Genomic DNA, 19,356 nt, shown 5'->3' on the forward strand with positions numbered 1-19,356 from the left:
ATATTGGTGGAAGAATTCCCATTCACTTTGACATTGCTTTTGCTCAGAGTCTATTTAATATATTTAGTATCATATCTTAATTCAGTGCATGCCATTTTTTAATTTTTTATTTTGCATTTCATGCCAACTACCAGCCTGCCAATGCCACACTTTAATGATTGAGAGGGTGAAAGTGTCTCTTCCTGTAGTTCTGTAAAGGAAATATGAAAGTCAGACATCTGGATGGTGGCATCTTTGGGAAAAATTAGCAGTAAGCTCTAGCAATTGCCTGTTTGGAAATATTTAGCCAAGAGCCCTAAATGTGATGTCCTTTATGACTTATGAGTTAAAACCTTGCAGAGCAATTCATGTGCAAAAAAAAAAAAAAGTTAAATGCCTCATAAAAATGTATTACAGCAGAGATAACCATCTGGTCCAGTATCCTTTTTCCCTTTCCCTATATAAACACTGGATGTAACCACAAAGCCATTTAAATTTACAAATAGAACAATTAGACTACTAATAATTTTGCTACTTTCATTGTAAGACGTGGTTTCTATTTTAGGAATAATTATTCCGGGCCCCAGTAAGAAGCACTGATTCTACTCCCTCCAATATGGGGAATGATCATATTTGTGTCCATTTGGATGGTGCTGTGACACTCATTGTCACAAGCCCATCTCCCACACCATTCATAATTTCTGACATATTCCACTGTAGTAGTAGTAGTAATAATAATAATAATAATAATAATAATAATAATAATAATAATAATAATTTATAATAATAATTTATCATTTGTACCCTGCCCATTTGGCTGAGTCTCTCCAGCCACTCTGGGCAGCTTCCAACAAAGATTAAAAATACATTAAAATGACATGCATTAAAAACTTCCCTGAACAGGGCTTCCTTCAGATGTCTTCTAAATGTCAGGTAGTTGGTTATCTCTTTGACATCTGATGGGAGGGAGTTCCACAGGGCAGGCGTCACTACCGAAAAGGCCCTCTGCCTGATTCCCTGTAACTTGGCTTCCCGCAGTGAGGGAACCACCAGAAGGCCCTCGGCGCTGAACCTCAGTGTCCGGGCAGAACGACTGGGTGGAGACATTCCTTCAGGTATACTGGGCCGAGGCCATTTAAGGCTTTAAAGGTCAACACCAACACTTTGAATTGTGCTTGGAAACGTACTGGGAGCCAATGTAGGTCTTTCAGGACTGGTGTTATATGGTCTCAGCGGCCGCCCCCAGTCACCAGTCTAGCTGCCGCATTCTGGATTAGTTGTAGTTTCCGGGTCACCTTCAAAGGTAGCCCCACGTAGAGCGCATTGCAGTAGTCCAAGCAGGAGATAAGTAGAGCATGCACCACTCTGGCGAGACAGTTCGTTGGTAGGTAGGGTCTCAGCCTGCATACCAGATGGAGCTGGTAGACAGCTGCCCTGGATACAAAATTGACCTGCGCCTCCATGGACAGCTGTGAGTCCAAAATGACTCCCAGGCTGCGCACCTGGTCCTTCAGGGGCACAGTTACCCCATTCAGGACCAGGGAGTCCTCCACACCAGCCCGCCCCCTGTCCCCTAAGAACAGTACTTCTGTCTTGTCAGGATTCAACCTCAATCCATTAGCCGCCATCCATCCTCCAACCGCCTTGTCCATTATTTCAAATACCAAGGGGTTGTTGAGCTCCCTGCAGATGACTGCACTGGTACAGTGCTAGTCTGCTTTGCCATAATGAATCCTTCTATGGAGAACGAGTCTCCACAAGTCTATTCTAAAACAATTGGCCAGCTCAAATAGCAGCATTTATGTCATTTTCAGAGGGTAAGTAGAAGAAGAAGAAGAAGAGAAACAAGGCATGTAGCTTAGTACTTTGAGGTCTATCAGAAAGGAAGCAAGGAAGTGGAACACCTTTGAAAAAAATAGCTGGTTCCTTAAGTTGAAGAAATGAAGCAGTACCTAAGCTACAAATCTTCTATCTAGTGGTTTGAGAAAAATCTAGGATGAAATAATAGGAGCAGTTAGGAGCACATTTTTCACACTACCCTATACAGAAAAGCAGTCTTAGAAGGGGTCAAAAGGAAGCACTTTTCCTACTTTTAATCATGCCCATCCCTCAGTTAGGTTTTCTATCTACATGAGCCAACATGTTTGGAGATGCAAACATACATGTGAGATGAAAGAAATGTAAGGAGGCGAATCAATTTGCATAGGGATATGACAAGAGTAGAAAAAATTAAGGAAACACTCCTCTTGACTTTTCTGCTCCACATTACCTATCCTAAAGATGATTTCCTCCACTAGGAGAAGTAAAATTTAGCTTTTTCCACATGTTTGCAACATGTAGTTCTATCCTAAGCATCTTAGAAACATACAATGCAGTATGTATTTACCAACTGTGTATGAAATGCTTATGCTTTGGTGGGGATTGTAAATATTTTAGCACAAGATGAGATTCCCCCCTCCCCTTCAAATCAATGACAAAACATTCATCTGAACAAGGCTGGATTTAGATACTGTAATAAAATGTTCCCACACCAAAGGCCTCCTTCAATTTATCAATTGTAATATTCCCCAGAGAATCTGTTATATTGACAAAATGGGGTTTTTTATTTCATCTATTTTTCTTACCTTCCAAAGTAAAACTCTCGCACCCTCCTCACAGAAATGTTAGACGAAATAGGGTTATAATTTATACCAGCTAATTTGTTTTTAAATTTCCCACAGGCACAGCAGCTTACAGACTTGGAACAAAAACTAGCAATTGCAAAAGAAGAATTGGAGAAAGCAGCTCTTGACAAAGTAAGAACTCTTCTGAGCACATCTTTCAGCTCTGTTAATAGACAGTGATTGCAGTCTAATATGACAACGTAGGATCTTATTCTTGTAAAAATGTAGACATATATTTGATTGTATGCATAATGAGTATTCCCGCTGGAGAGGAGGGAAGTTCTTGCAGTATGACAGTCTAAGTAGAGGCATTTGTTCATTGAAGATGATGAAGAAGAGCCATCTCTCTTTCCTCTCTCTCTCAACATGCTCGGTAAGGGGCAAGAGCATCATTATGACTTTTACAACTTCAAATACCCAAATACAGCTGGGACACAAAAGATGTGATGTTGTAAGAACTATAGCACAGAGCATCATTACAGAGAGAAAATGTGTGTTGTGTGAAATTTTTCTTGAGACAGGAATGTGTTGTAAAATATAAAGCAATCTCATCTAGCTAGGTGGCTACTATGCCTGGGCTGGTGCCAGCATAATGTGAGGTGATTCTTTGTTCCACCAGCAGCAGAGGCAGCACCATAATGAAATCCCCAGAAACAGCAGCAAACGCGCCAATAGTCACTGGTGGATGTGTCTTGTTGATAATGCTTTCATCGTACACATGAAGGCACCAATAATCCAGTGCACATGTCACATAGCTGATGTCCTCTCCAGTACCTAATATTCCCCACATAGACACTTTCAGAAATTAGCACAAATGTCCTGGTGCCCAGGTGAGGAAAACAAACTTTTTTTGCAAGAGGCAGAGTACATACCCAAGGAAAGGGTGAAAACCAGAACAAAATGCTCACGTGGATCAGCACCAAAATCCATCTGGTAGTCCAGTTGGAATGAACACTGTAATGGGAGACAGAAGATAGGGGCTTGAGTCTTCCCATGGGGGGCTTGTTTATACTCTTTACTCCCACATCACCGTCACAACATCCTGAGGGTTGTTGTGCAAGCAGTAGTGAGGAAAGGTGTAGGGTTAGCAGTGCATTGGATTATTGGAACCTGTCACGTTCCCCTTAGAAGCATAGTATTCCCTGATAATGTCAGAAATCCAATGTACAGCATCCGTTATATGTGGCCACCTAGCAGCTGCTTTATCGAATTTAACACAGAAGAGCCACCATCTTCCAAGGCATTCAGCACCAGTTCATACCACCTGGAAACTGTGTTTTTTTATGGCCAAAGCTAAGTTGCTGACCCAAGGCTGGAAGAAGCAGAAGGGCAGGGAATCCACTGCCATCCTGTCCTCTTTCCAGTGTGTGAAACACAGATAGCTAAGGTGAGAAAGAAGCTAGGAGTTCCCAAACAGAAATGCCTCTTTCCTATGGGGGGGGCGGGGCAGGAAATGGAATACTACACTTAGCCATTGTGTCACATGCCTGGTTCCTATTTTCATTTGTGTGCTCGATCATACATTGGTTTTCATTCAGTTTTTTTAGTTGCTGAAAATTGTAAAGAGTGTGAACATAAAAAGTGCAGAGTAAAATATGATCCTCTGTAATCTCTTGTTAAGATCGAATGACATTTCCCCCCCCCCTCAGGAGTCACAGCTGAAGGCTCTGAAGGAGACCGTACAACTCTGCCTGTCTTCAGTTTTGCACAATCAGCCTCCCACTACAAATATAATCCCTTCAAGACCGACTGAGAGACAGACATCCCCAGTTACAAATGGTTCAAAAATTCCATTTCAAGTGACAAGCACCAAGGTATCTTTTTTCTTCTTTTTTAAAAATGAGAGTGTGTCCTGAAAGTCCATCAAACTGGAACTAAGAAGGATTTTAAATTCATTGAAAGATTAGGATGAATTTTGAAGGTAATGCTAAGCCTATCTTTGCTGTCACTGAAGTTACTTTTTACTATTTTTCTTGTTGCTGAAGAAGATTTGGGATATTTGCTCTTATAGAAGCCTCATCTGCATAGTTAACTGTTATAGTACATAATCTCTCCTATTTGGTATGCAGTTTATTGATACTGCCTGTAATTAATATACCGTTCAACAGAGCTTACTGATATAATTCCTATTCCTGCAAAGGCCAGTTGCCACTAATTGCAGTTGAAAGCAATGAGACAAATTGGTCATGACTGAAATTTTATCCCATTGCATTCTTAGGACTTGGTTATTACTGAAATGCAGTAATGCAAAGCATAATTTGAATCAAGTGGCAGTGCAGAAGACTTGCAATAATTTTAAATGCTTCACTAATCCAGTAACATATAGTAGCAACCATTGGTGCCTTAGTGGTGGTGGTGTAATAACAGCTGCATATAATCCCCAAACATACCAGCAATTGCCATCACTGTGTCAGTAATCCTCTGTTGTAGCACTACAAAATAAATAACTTTAAGGATTTTTTCATGGAGTAAGACGAGTCCCACTTATTTTCTCAAGTTGAGTATGCACATTACAACTCCAGGCTGGACAGTCAGGGAATTTCATGGTGTTGTACACCCACCCCTTTGCTTACTAACTTGGGTCATTCAGATTTCATTGTAGGGATGTGCAAATATGTACACTCCATTGTTTTAAGTGAACATATGAGGGATGTGGGTGGCGCTGTGGGTAAAACCTCAGTGCCTAGGACTTGCCAATCGTATGGTCGGTGGTTCGAATCCCCGCGGGGGGTGAGCTCCCGTTGTTCAGTCCCAGCTCCTGCCCACCTAGCAGTTCGAAAGCACTCTTAAGTGCAAGTAGATAAATAGGGACTGCTTTATAGCAGGAAGGTAGACGGCATTTCCGTGTGCTGCGCTGGTGCTGGCTTGCCAGCTGCAGCTTCGTCACGCTGGCCACGTGACCCAGAAGTGTCTTCGGACGGCGCCGGCTCACAGCCTCTAGAGTGAGATGAGCACGCAATCCCAGAGTCGGACACGACTGGCCCGTATGGGCAGGGGTACCTTTACCTTTACCTTATGAGTGGGGAAAAGATTCGCAGGGCTGGTGTAACTGAATAAGGTACAGTGGTACCTTGGTTTACAACCATAACCCATTCCGGAGGTCTGTTTGTAAACCAAAACAGGTTGTTAACCAAGGTGTGCTTTCGCCAATGGGGCCTCCAATTTTTTTTTGTTCATGATCCAAAAAAAATAAATGGGTTGTAATCCAAAAAAAGGTTGCAAACTGGGACACACACTTCTGGGTTTGACGTGTTTGTAATCCAAAATGTTTGCAAACCAAGACATGTGCATACCAAGGTACCACTGTAATTTCTAATGGATGAGAAATAATCCTTGTCAATTCAGGACAGCCCTACCTGTGATGCACTGACTGGATATTATGGGGCCTGAACATTTGGCATTTGTGGAAAAGTAGCTTACTCCTCCATGCAGGCAAGAACCTGCTCACATGGAGAAGCTCCATGCGTGCATATCATTACATGTGTTTCCTCCTTTACAATAATGCCGAGTGGTGTAGCCAGCAGCTCACATGGCCAGTGATCCTTCTTCCTCTTCCTGCTTTTACTGTGAATGTTATCAGAGACCCCTTTTTCCCCTCAATGGAATCAGGGACATGAACTCTGCTATTAATGACACTCTGCTATTAATACTTATTTTTGGATGAGAACAAGGTAATCCAAAGGCACCTCATTAAAAGCATAAGAGCTGCTAGTCCAACATCATGACTCCGAAACATTGCTCCCCTTGGAATTCCTCAGGTGTCTTACCAAAGGAGGGGCTCCTAAATTTACTTTAAATTTCTTCTTAGCAACGTTTTCTGGTCACAGCCTTGTAGAGCCATACTCCAGGGTTAGCAATCACTAACAGGTGGATTTTAATATACTCAACATGTTTACTTAACGTCATTCACCAAAAAATATTATCTCTTTCAGAGATATTGCTCATACTGGTACATGCCATGAATGTGCCCGAGGGAAAATAATGGGTCATAATACTGCTGTTCTACTCATGGACACCTCAATATTGTAAATCTGTACATTATCCATGATTACAAAACCCTTGAAAACTCGCTACTGTGAAATAGGTTGTCAGGGAATCATGGTTTGAGCCAGAATTATACTTTCTGCAATGGAATTATATCACAGAACACTTTCATGATGACAGGCATTGTTATGTATGTAGTCCTTGACTTTGTCTTCCTATTAAAAGCTAACTAGCCCCAGCTGTAATTGCGCGAGCTTTTCCTTTCCATCAGTGTATATGACTCAGGTGTTGCTTTTTTAATGCATACGTGTGCTTTTTTAAAAAAAGTGACACAGAATTCAGAGTCTCAGTGCTCATGAATCCTGTCACTTTTGATAAGAAGCAGCTTAACCTTCAGTGTATGTCTTGCCTTGTAAATATCATAACTTCAAGGGATTATCCATCCAGTTACCAAATCATGGGCTTTTCTCGGTGTCAAATTTACATATCATTTATAGGTTGAAATGCGTATTACATTGACAATATCTGCTTGGGCAACGCTGTAGGAGTCAGTGTGTGTTTCTCTTAGAAAGTATGCATAAGGAGATAAGAGATTTTTGGCAATGGGTGACAGCCATCCTATCTCTGTGTTCTTTGGTTCTCAGGCATGCTTACTAATGGCAGGTCCATGGTTGAAAAGGTGTCTCTGACTAGTTTCTTTGTGCTGCAAATAAATATAAAATCCTGTTGTGCCCATAGTTTCATACAGCCCACTCTCCAGCAAGTGGCATGCCTTATGTATGTGTGCATAGGACTGCAGCCTTAAGGCCGAATAAGATGTTTGCTCAGTGTGCAGCTATATATTGTCTTTAATGAATTACTGGCCTAGCCATGGAGTTGATGCTTACTGGGAAGACTGCACATGAGGGATTTCTCTTCACTATCCCACTGCAAATAGGTTGCCCTGCCCCCCATCCATAAAACTAGACACTCTGAAAAAATGCCCCTATTTGTGCCACTGGGGGGAATTTCCACTATGGTACTACTTCATGTTTGTCACCCACTATTTCCTCTACCCTCTAGCAAAAGGAGAGTTGCTCTCCTTTTACATAGGACTCTCTTACCGAAGGCTCACTCAATGCAACATGGGTACTATAATAATATACTTTATCTGAATTGATATTAGGAGAGAATTTTTTTAAATGTTTAACAAACTCAGGACAAAATGTATGAACTATGTTCTCAGAAAGAATAAGAACTATCTTAGCTGGCAAGTTTCTTTTCTTTTTTTTTCTTTTTTTCTTTTTTTGCAATAACATATTACTCTCCAGTCACAACTCTATTACAATTCTACATACCTGAATTGTTCTCTGGAGTCTAGATAAAGTATAAGGATTAGAGTCACATCCTTTGCTCCAACCACTTTTGCCTCTGGCCCCTGCCCATCACTTGGCAGTCGGCTCCCAGAAGCTTGTCTATGAGGGTGTGTCACCCTCAGGCTGAAAAAGGCAAAAGGCTGAAAGTGGTTATTGAGTCACTAAATTTTTCTGATCCATTTCAAGGCTACATATTATGAAGGGGCAGGGAATGCTGTTCAGCATATCTGACCCAGGTGCAAAAGCTGCAACACACACACACACACACACACACACACACAGAGAGAGAGAGAGAGAGAGAGAGAGAGAGAGAGAGAGAGATCCCTTGCCTAGAACTTGTCATTTCTTGTGCCAGTATGGATCCTATTGGTACTGTAAGCTCCCCACAAAAAGGACCTTTGAGAACACATCAGAATGTAGACAGAACAGGAGATCAGTCACTCCTGCACAGACTCTGTAGAAATGAAAGTAATTAGCACAACAGTAGTCAAAATCCATTGAAAACAAAATGTGATCCCCATCAATATTATTGTTGTTGGCACCTGTCTGTCTTGAGAGACAATGGGGTGACATCAAACTGCTGGAGACCTGTACTGCTGCCTCCTGTGTTGGTGTTGTTGCATCAGCAATACTGAAGTTACCTCCCCAGGGCTGCCCAGATGACAAGACCCCCCCTCTCGGCCTCACTGATGTGGTCCAAAGGAAAGCAGAACGATATGTTTGGCACCAGCTTGGCTGCAGGAGTTGCTGGAAGGAGGCGGTACAGGATGTTATCCAAGTGTCTCATGGACTCAACTCTGGATTTATGTAGGGTTTACTCCTTAGCCCTTTCTTCTCCCGAAGATGTTCCACAAGGCAGCAGAGGTTTAGGATCAGAGTTTCCCTTCTCCAGCAATATAGGTTCATGGTTATCTATGTGGCTCTAGCCACTGATCTATAAGGTAAAAGGGCCAGTCCTCTATGGGCGTGTCCTTTGGATCCAAATCACCACTTCTTGAAACAAGTGATCAACAGAGCTCGCATTACTAGGAAGATCCAGGCAATAATTATTTCCCTTTGAGGGGAGGCCAGGAAGTGTTCCTAAATTAGAATCATTTTTTTAAAAAAAGAAATCACTTTGGTTGCTAAAATTGGAACCAATGCTGATCATTTCATTTATCATAATATCCCAATTTAAATTCATGGTTTGACCTTTTTGCACAAAGCATTCTTCTCCGAAGAGCATATAAGACAATATAAATTTAATTACATGGTTGGTTCTTTTTTCGTTTCCAATACGAGAGAGATATGAAGCTTTCCTAATACGTATAGGCTGGGGTTTTTTTTTACCTCCATGTGACCTCTCTTATCAAAACATGTCAAAGTCCCTCATTTCTAAAGAAGACATTTCTCTTAGGCAAGAACTTCAAGCTGTTGCTATGACACCCTGTCAGTAAGAACCCAGAAATATCTTGATTATTACAGGCCTGTTTCTTATGCCTAATATCTGTGTCATTCATGAGGACACATTGCTTTGTAAGATTAATTTTATCCTTAGAAGGAAAACATTATGTGCCTCATGTTGCAGAATGTGAACTTTCAGCAGGCTTTTAGCAGAACACTTGGCATTCATTTTTAAACTTTGGGCATCATTTTGCAGCTGCTGAGACCCCAACAGCCTGGCGGTACCCACCCCTGATACCTGTCTGGAGCCCTTCTTGGTGGGATGGGGTGATTTACCCCATCTTCTTGTCAGGAGTTCAGCCTACACTTGAGTAGGACCCTGGTAGAGACACATGCCCGACTGGCATGTTCCCTCCCTCCTGGTCGATCGTTCGGAAGCTTCAAGAGCTTTCTTCAGCCCGAACATCACAGCGACCGATGCCAACAGACACCGGCACACTTAGGGATCCGAAGAGTTTGCGCACTATGCGTGACAGACCTCAGCAACTCGGCATTTTGGCTAATCTACTTTATTTACATATAAACACACACGGAGCACTGCAACATGGCTCCCTCTCTCTCTCTCTAGCATCAGATAGCAAAAAGAAAAAGGACAAAGGACAATAGTCCCACTTCATGGAACACAGTAACACAAACATCCTGTCTCCGTCGCTTCCCACTCTGTGGAGTCAAAACATACACCGTCATGTGATAGACAACAATCCCATGACTGAAATCATGGAGCAGGAATTCTAACACTTCTGAGTGTACAGAATGCAATTTTAATTTCCCACAATGAAATGGGGGAAGGACCATAGTTTTAATGATATAACATCTGTTTTACATGCAGAAGGTCCGTGGTTCAATCTCAAAATCTCCAGGAAGGGCTGGAAAGGTCTCTTGTCTAAAAAGCCAAGAAGTCACTGTAGTATAGGCCAGGGGCAGGCAACCCATGAACCAGATTTGGACCTGCACTGGTCCCAGTTTGGCCCATGAGGGCTCCCCCCCCTCAAACCTGGGTTTCAGGATATGTTCGTTCTGATGCTAAAGTAATGTGCACTTTTTGCCTTAGATGGGGAGTGAAAAATAAACTGAGTATCACAGAATTATAGGATTTTAGTGCTGGAAGGGACCGAGGGTCATCTAATGCAACCAGTTTGAAATATGCTTTCCACTATTACAATCACATCTGCAAGATTTGCTGAATCCAAAAGGGAGTGCATAGATCTAATGTACTAAACTGAGTCTGCTTCATTGGTTTGCACAAACCCTAGATTCAAATAATAATAATACTAATAATAATAATAATAATAATAATAATAATAATAATTCCACTCACTTATCTGACAATTGTGATGAATACAAAACAGCACCAGGTATATATTTTAGCTGTAGCAGAAAGAGCAAATATTGTTTTGGGAAAGGAATTGTTTTCTATAAAGTCAAATACATGATATTTTTTATTATTTAAAATGTTTATAACCCATTTCACTCATTAGATATTAAGAGCCACTCCAAGCCCCATATGTCTGAGTGCCCCACACAATGGGGGGCCCTGGCCCCCTCCCCCAAAATACTAAGGGGGCCCAAAACAGCTTAGTCCCCCATGAGCCAGCACCCCTAGATAAAACCATGGCTAATGCCAAGCCTTCCTGAATGTTACCCACATGAAGGCATATGTTGAAATCATACAAATGGTTTATTATTATTATTATTAGCCTTCTCTATTGCTGCAAGGGAAGTGTGAATAGTTTGTAAATTACAAAGCTTAATGCAACTGCCAGTAAACTCCACAAGGAATTAAATGTTATTAAGCATTCATTAATTATTTATATAATGAGTATTAATGTGGTATCTCTATATGATGCATGTATTATTAATCCAGTATTATAAAGTTGTGTTCTAACGTAAAGAGAAATTAAAGTAGGAAAGGTGGCTCGTGATGAATTACTCCTCTTTTGTCTGGCGCTTGATTAAGATACCGTCTAGAAAACATTCACTAGAAAAGAGCATTAATTTTCAGCGATGAATCAGGCAGATTGACCTTTATGATTCAGCCACAGATTGTACGTCTAATCATTTAAACTGAAACGTGTTGAATCATTGACCATAAAAATGTGGAGAAAGTGGGCTATCAACAATGCAGGAATTCAATTTATTTTGTCCTGAATGATTTAAGAAACAATCTACGGATAGAAGCTGAAATCCTGACAATTCCCAATGGAACTTATTTTTGATTTTCCTATTTGAAAACCTTAGCAGACACCTGAACCAGTTTGACCTTCAGTGGACAGCTAATGCAATAAGTCTCATCTCATTGTCTTTAAAAGCTGGTCTAGAAAAAGGCTTATGGGAAAGCATAGGGGAAGGGAAATCCAATTTCCTGGTGGTTTAAAGAGATGATTTCCCTTTAACCATTCATTAACCATGTTTGAAAATTGAGCAAACTTATGTGCAGACTGTACATAAAATAGTAAATGGGTAGCCCTTGTTAAACATAATACAATATTTTGGCTCTCTTTACTTAAAAAAATCATTCTTTGCATGATACCTGCATACAGCCGAATAACTATAGGGCTCAGTGAGCCCTAATTTCATGGGCCCACTGCGAATAGATTTGCATGGTCATATGATTTAAACAGTGATAAAGTAACAGTGATTTGAAGCACTTCATCAGTTGATAGTCTTTCACAGAAAGGATGTTTTACTGGAGGCAATCAAAGAGCACAAGTGATGGCATTCATCATCCTGTGAATGAATGGTTACCTAGGCAATTATTTATATTTATCCTGAAATAAACAGAGGGGACTTACGCAAGGTTTAGCTGACTGAACAGCCGTGGGATGGTAAGTCAGTGATGAAGGGTGCCTAGTTAGCTTTCCATTTCAAATGGGAAATGGACAAGATGCTGCCCCAGGATACTTAGCGGCTTGCAAATCTAAGTCAAGTGATATGTTTTGACTTCCCAAAACATTTGACAAACATGCTTTATAAGCCCTCCTCATAGCACTTAATGTGCAAGAGCTGCTATATATTCTTATGAGTTTGGGGGTGCCTGGGTCCCCTTCTAATTCCTGGAATAGCCAGGCCAGCCTGGTAATGGCCCACTAAGTATGAGTCCTTAAGAGAATAAAGGGAAAGGGGACTCTATATCAGATAGCAAATGGGTGCAGCCCCTCCTTCAACTCTTAGATAGAAAGGCAAAGCCTGAGTTTTTAATACAGGGTTTGCTGTGATGTGAGCTAAGAGCTGAGTGCAAAAGCTGCAGGTTGAAAAGGCAGAGAGAGAGCCAGGCCTGATTTCTGCTGGAATCTAAGGCTGTGGTAGGACTTTATTGGGGTATGAATGCTGTGATCCCCTCCCATCATAGCCACAGGTGGCATATATGTGTGAATAAACCATATATCATAAAGACACCACAGTCTCCGCTGTTCCTCATTCCCAGAGGAAACACGAACCCTGGGTAAGTGCCTGGAACCCCTAGAATCTTGCACCACTCAGAGACTGGGGTAGCATGCAACAACATAAAAACACACACACACACAAATGCATGACGTGCTCTCTGTTTTCTATTTAAGGAAAGTTGTGCCCTCATTATCTGTATATTTTTTTATTATTTCTGTTCACTGTGACCCTACCCATCCCTTCAAGAAGTCCCAGATATCCTTGTGATCTGTTTCTGTTTGTTTCTCGTCAGTCCCTCTCACCCACAGGTCCTACCACTGCTCTGATACATTCTAACCTACTTGTGTTTATTTTCTTTGTCAACTATAATTGCCTTTGGGGCCCTGTGTGATAGTCTGTGTGACTGATGCTTTACATAGAACATTGTGCACAAAGAACTGCTCACTAGCCTGTGACTAATTGCTTTTTTATTATCATGACTGCTTCCAAAGGAAAACAAAATAGTTCAGATTCTCCAATTTCCCTAGTTTCTCTTTCTTTCTTTCTTTCTTTCTTTCTTTCTTTCTTTCTTTCTTTCTTTCTTTCTTCTATACAGGAAAACTGGGCCAGGGACACTGGGTGGATGCACTTCCTTGAACCATTTGAGTACATTTTGTTAATCTTAATCCTTGTGCTATGGTAGCAACGTGGTAATATAGTTAGATTTGTAGATACCTTCCCTGTTCTGCCTTATGGACCTCAGGCCCAGGGTGTGGTGTGGTACTGCTGTTGAACCAAAGCAAGATGTGGCACACATTATGCTGGTGTGCAGATACACATCATGTCAGTGATAGCAGAGCCAGGGATTATTTAAGATCACTCTTCTCCCTTCTAAGTATTAGTTTTGTTGTTCCTCCTTTGAAGTCAAAATGCACAAATGCTTATTTGTCTATTGGGCCCAAACTACATGCTATCAATATTATGTGGCTGCCACCACTAACCTGAAACACTTCCCATGTCTCCCTTACTTCCCTCCAGTAACATTTGGTTGAATAAAATGTGTGAATGATAATAAGACTATTACTTATTAAAGATGAAAGCTAAGAAAATGGAGCAGGGATAGAGGAATGCTGTGCAGTGATGACATGTCATTCTTCTTAACATTACCAAGGAGCAAATGCAAATTATTATCTGTTCCTGAGATAAGATGCATAGGCTGCTGAAATTTGGAAGTGGGCCTAAGAATTCCAATTCTTCCCTGGGAAATGAATGTGTATTAACTTTCAGGTGTAACATTTGCATGTCTTTCTAGAAATGAATGTGGGTAAAATAAACAGTCAACACTCAGCACTGAAAAACTGATATCAACACATTGTGGAAAACCCATTTGATATTACCTTTAGTTTAAGAGTAGAAGAAGCAGTAACTTTCCAAATGTTGTTGGAATTCAGGTCCCAACATCCCTGACCATTGGCCATGCTGGATGGGGCTGCTGGGAGTTGTAGCTCAACAACATCTGGAGTGCCACAGGTTCCCCAATCCTGCTTTAAGCTTTACTTTGTATAGCTGGAGTTTGTGTGTTCCCTTTACGCAAGTTATCTTTGTTAAATTGGAAGTGAGGTGAGATGACTTGTATAATCACTCTGTGCCATCTCTAGTCATGATAGCTTCTGAACAGAGTTGATTTTTTTAAAATGTCAGTTTATGACATACTGTATGCAGTTGGGATTTTGTAGTCACAACAAAAACAACATATCCGTTTTCAAAAATATGTTTTAGAAATGTAATTCCCTATTCATTTTCTCAGTCAAGAATTCCTCCCTGTTAGGCATGATGATTCTTCTCCCCCACCCCTACCCCCCACACTTTTTGCCGTGTTTGACTGCTTTTTACTCTGCCTAACTGTTATTGGTGTATCTGAGAATATCTGAGAGAAGAGCAAGGGTTAGATTCTTAAGTGTCAGCAGAAACATGAACATTGTGGTGTAATTTCCAAAGCCTCTGTGATAAATACACTCATAAATCTGCATCTGTACATGGTCTGTACTCTCTAGTGGCTTTCACACTAAAAGTACAATAAGAATCTAATTAAATTAGTTAAATGGCTGTTATTCAACAGAAATAATTTTGCTAAACAAAATACTAAACAAATACAGGAGAAATACTGCAGAAAGATAAAATGATGCCTATTCCACACTGTTTCATAAAACATCAAGACTGAGATCTAAATAGCATCTTTAGACACTGTGCCTTGGGTACCAGTCCACATCCACAGTGCATCTAACATATCCTGTTCATTTCTATGGACTTCAGTACATCTTAACTTTCTCAAGTACAAGACAGTACATTGCAGTATTACTCTTTGAAGAAAATTAGCTGAGCATATTCAGTAATGTCCATTCCTTGGTATTACTTTGCCATGTGAAGGTCTAATGTAAACCAACTTGGTTGTGAGTGCTGCCTAGCCAGCTAGTATGATATACAGAGGGAAAGGTAATTTTAGCTCCAGACAACACATATTTGACTGTCTCCTTCTCCTGGGAAGTTCCTTTTCTCTCTCAGGAGTCACTTCCTAATGTGAAAATAATGAGAAGTATAGGAATTTGTGGCTGTGAAGAACAAGGAAGAGAGGAAACAAAGATGAGTAAAGAGCTATAGGGGGATAAATGGCTTTCCCTAAAAGGTCAAATTGTAACATGCATGAGACAATATGAAATGATTTGTGGAGCTAGGGAGGTGTTATATATGTAAGGACAAGAACTGGCTAGGCTTGAAAGTGTAGGCCCTTCCTTTGGACACAGAGGTTATGCTCTCACTGGGAGCTTAGAACTTATGGGAAAGGATCTGGAATACTGAAATTGCAGTATCCCAGGCCATCATGTCCCTGTGAAATGTAGTTCCCAAAACACATATCCCCAAAACATATCCCATGAGTTCTGGTGCTTGGGATATTGCTATATGTGCTAATGTAGTATTCATAAGGAGTCCTGGGACATATACAGTTATACCTTGGATGTCAAACAGAATCCGTTCCGGAAGTCCATTTGACTTCTAAAACATTCAGAAACCAAAGCATGGTTTCTGATTGGCTGCAGGAAGCTCCTACAGCCAATCTGAAGTCCCGGAAGCCCCATCAGACGTTCAGGTTCCAAAGAACGTTTGCAAACTGGAACACTCACTTCTGGGTTTGTGGCGTTCAGGACCCAAAAGGTTTGAGAACTAAGCTGTTCGAAAACCATGGTATGACTGTAGTCAATACTCCTGATTTCTCTACTTCCTCGGGCACCTTGGGGGTGAAAAGGTATATCCCAAAGACTTTTATGTCCACAGCACGTTCATTTCAGTATTCCAAGAGTCATGAAGCATGCCAGCTTCAACAGCATTGCCAGATAGAACAGCTGCCCGTCAGTGTGGACAATGCAACTAATGGTCTAACTCAGTATAAGGCAACTTTATATGCTTCAGGTAATTTTTTGGGAAAGGAAAGGAGCAGCTGCAGAACTAGCAAGTGTCAGTGTGTGGGCACTATAGTCACCTTCCAAAGCCCATCCATTTTGGCACCATTACTAGCTGAGACTGCTACAGCAACGTCTTTACCTTGAAAGCTAAAAAAGTATCATGTAAACTGTGACTGTTCTTGCAATCTATTATCATTTCTTACTGCTGTGCTAGGTGTCTGGCAGGCATAGGTGAAGCAGACCTTTATATCCCACTTCCAAACCACCATCTTTTTGAAGGCTAGTGGCCCAGACCTTTACTGCTTAGTATCAACTTTTTCAAAAAGAACTGTGACTCTGGTGTTTTCAAATTGAATCAAATACCTGTTTTATTTCTCATTTTCTATTTTATTTCAAACTGTTGTATTTACTGTACATCCTATCCACTTTCAGATAAAGTAGATGGGTATAGGCACAGGACAAAAAAAGACTATACTTGCTTAGAAGTAAATCAGAGCTTATAATATACTGAATCATATTATTGATGTAATGTGTAATCTTGCAGGCTGTAAAATAAAACTCGGTTTATTATTAGATATAAGATGTTACTATTACTTAATGGTATTACTGTTGCTTCAAGAAGATAGCTAGTTACTTTCCCTAAGTATTTAATAGCCTTAGTCAAGTCCTAACTCCACCCCCAGGTAACTCACAGGCTTGTCAAGAGAACTTTTCTTGAAGTCTTCCCTTTGTTCAGGGTTCACCTTTCTTAGTTACCTTTCAGCTTCACCAGAAGTCCGCACCTTCTGCCCCCATGGCCTTAACTGTCTCAAGGGCTGCTGTAGAAGTTCACACTCCCTTTTTTGCAAGCCTCCTTAGCTTCCGCCTTAGGAAATGTCAGCTTCCGTTTTCTTCATCTTCCAGCTGCCTTTCTAGCTTTCCTTGAACCTTTCCGAAGTCCTTTCCTGAACCTATTCACAGTTCGCCAAAGTGACCTCCAAACAGTACTGAATTTGGACTTATATTCCTTTCAGCCAGGACTCTCAATCTAATCAATTCATTTCTGATGGAATTCCAAACTCTCATTAGCCTATAACTGTGTACTAATGGATTTGAATGGATTGCCCACCAAATACCCAAACATTAAATATAAATTGGATGCTTCTGTTCTGTATATGGCAGCCAAAAGCCAGAATGCCATCTCAGCAGCAGGGAACAAGTGCAACAATTTAACTGTCGCTTGACCCATTGCAAGCAGACCTTTGTATCTTCTCTCTGGTTCTAGTTAGGGATAATAAACGGGGGGGGGGGGGTATTTTTCTTGCAGTTAACTACAGTGGTACCTCGGGATGCGAACGGGATCCGTTTCAGAGCCCCGTTCGCATCCAGAAGCAAATGTAACTAGCGACGGCACGTCTACGCACGCATGCGTCGCTTTTCACTGCTTCTGCGCATGCACATGATGTCATTTTGAGCTCCGTTACTTCCAGGTTGCCGCAGAGCGCAACTCAAATGTGCTCAACATGAAGCATATTCAACCCGAGGTATGACTGTATTTACATACTGTTCAATGTTTAAATCTTTAAACAGATAGGTAGCCGTGTTGGTCTGCCATAGTCAAAATAAAAAAATTCCTTCCAGTAGCACCTTAAAGACCAACTAAGTTAGTTCTTGGTATGAGCTTTCGTGTGCATGCACACTTCTTCAGATACACTGAAACAGATGTTGCCAGATCCTTCTATATAGTGAGAAGGTGGGGAGGGGGTATTTCTCAGAAGGGTGGTGGGAATGGGAGATTGGCAGATAGCTGAGATGAGCCTGTTGACGACTCTTAATGACTCTTAACGACTGTAATAGGTCTTACAGGAAAAGGCAAGGGGTGAGAAGGTGAGAAATGGCTTAGTCATGTATAATGAGGATCTGGCAACTTCTGTTTCAGTGTATCTGAAGAAGTGTGCATGCACATGAAAGCTCATACCAAGAACTAACTTAGTTGGTCTTTAAGGTGCTACTGGAAGGAATTTTTTTATTTTAAATCTTTAAAGATTTTCTTTTCTTTTCTTTTTTGCCTCAACACAATATTGTTCTTCCAAAATGTAATGGGATGTGAGTTTTTTTTCTTTGGCTGCCTAGCTCAGTTGGTAGAGCATGAGTCTCTTAATCCCAGGGTTGTGGGTTTCAGCCCTACATTAGGCAAAAATGTTCCTGCACTGCAGGTTTGTACTAGATGAGCCTCATAGTCCCTTCCAACTCTATGATTCTAAAATGGAATGGAATGTGAGTTTCATTCTATTTTGCCTTTGCCACATTCCTGTTCCTCTTCCCATATATGTGCCATATTGTAGCTTTGTGACATGACTACCTACTGAAGTCAACCTATGATCATGATGCAACTTGACAACACGAGTTGGCACAGCAGTCTTTACTCCAAATTTGCTGTTACAGGAGGTCATAGGGACAAGGCACAAATAGCATGCATATTTCTTGGACATCTCTGACCATGAAAACTGCAGGAAAATGGAATAAGACTTTCTTCAGGAGAAGGCAAATGCGGGCTTTTTAAAAAAACAAAACCACAACAAGAAGGTGTGCAGTTAAGTAGCGAAGCTCCATGGAACTTCATTAGCATCTTCCCATTTAGTATTTCGCCCTGAAGGGAAAAACATCCCTCTCTTATGTGAAAGTGAAATGAAGCACTGAAAATGTATCATCTGAATTTTACCCTAATTTTAGTACTGTCACGTAAGGTGCAATGCAACCATGCTAAAGCTTTTTCCACTTTATATTCCTTGCAGATATTCTCTCTCTGTTAATGGAGAAATGAGTATGTATATATGTGTGCATGTGTGTGTATATATCACAGATACATAAAAGCAGGTTTCTGTTTGATCTGAAGTACAAAGCAAGGTTACAATTTATTAAACAACTAAGCACGGAGAAATGATGTTTAAGGAGGCCAGTGAGGTTGTTAAAACTGTTAGAGGGTTACTAGTTTTAAAATCCATGTGACCCCCGCACAAAACCAACAAACAAGAAAAACCCCTTAAACTATTATATTGTGGCTGGGCATTTTCAGGGAACACTATGCTTTCAGATTCTGAGAAAAAAAAGTCCCCTGGACACGTGAAAGTA

The 19,356-nt window shown here is 40.9% G+C and overlaps 1 protein-coding gene across 4 annotated transcripts in view; it reads left to right on the plus strand.

Annotated features, from left to right (window-relative positions):
- The window catches only part of LUZP2 (leucine zipper protein 2), a 340,653-nt gene that overhangs the window by 281,893 nt on the left and 39,404 nt on the right, over positions 1-19,356 (plus strand). For all 4 annotated transcript variants that reach the window (XM_081165451.1, XM_081165449.1, XM_081165450.1 and 1 more), the window contains 2 exons: positions 2,700-2,774; positions 4,292-4,456. In XM_081165451.1, the coding sequence (XP_081021577.1) occupies positions 2,700-2,774; positions 4,292-4,456 (240 nt within the window). The remainder of the gene's footprint in view (positions 1-2,699; positions 2,775-4,291; positions 4,457-19,356) is intronic.

Source organism: Podarcis bocagei (genome assembly GCF_964188305.1).
Source record: "Podarcis bocagei genome assembly, chromosome: 1".
Taxonomy (NCBI): Eukaryota; Metazoa; Chordata; class Lepidosauria; order Squamata; family Lacertidae; genus Podarcis; species Podarcis bocagei.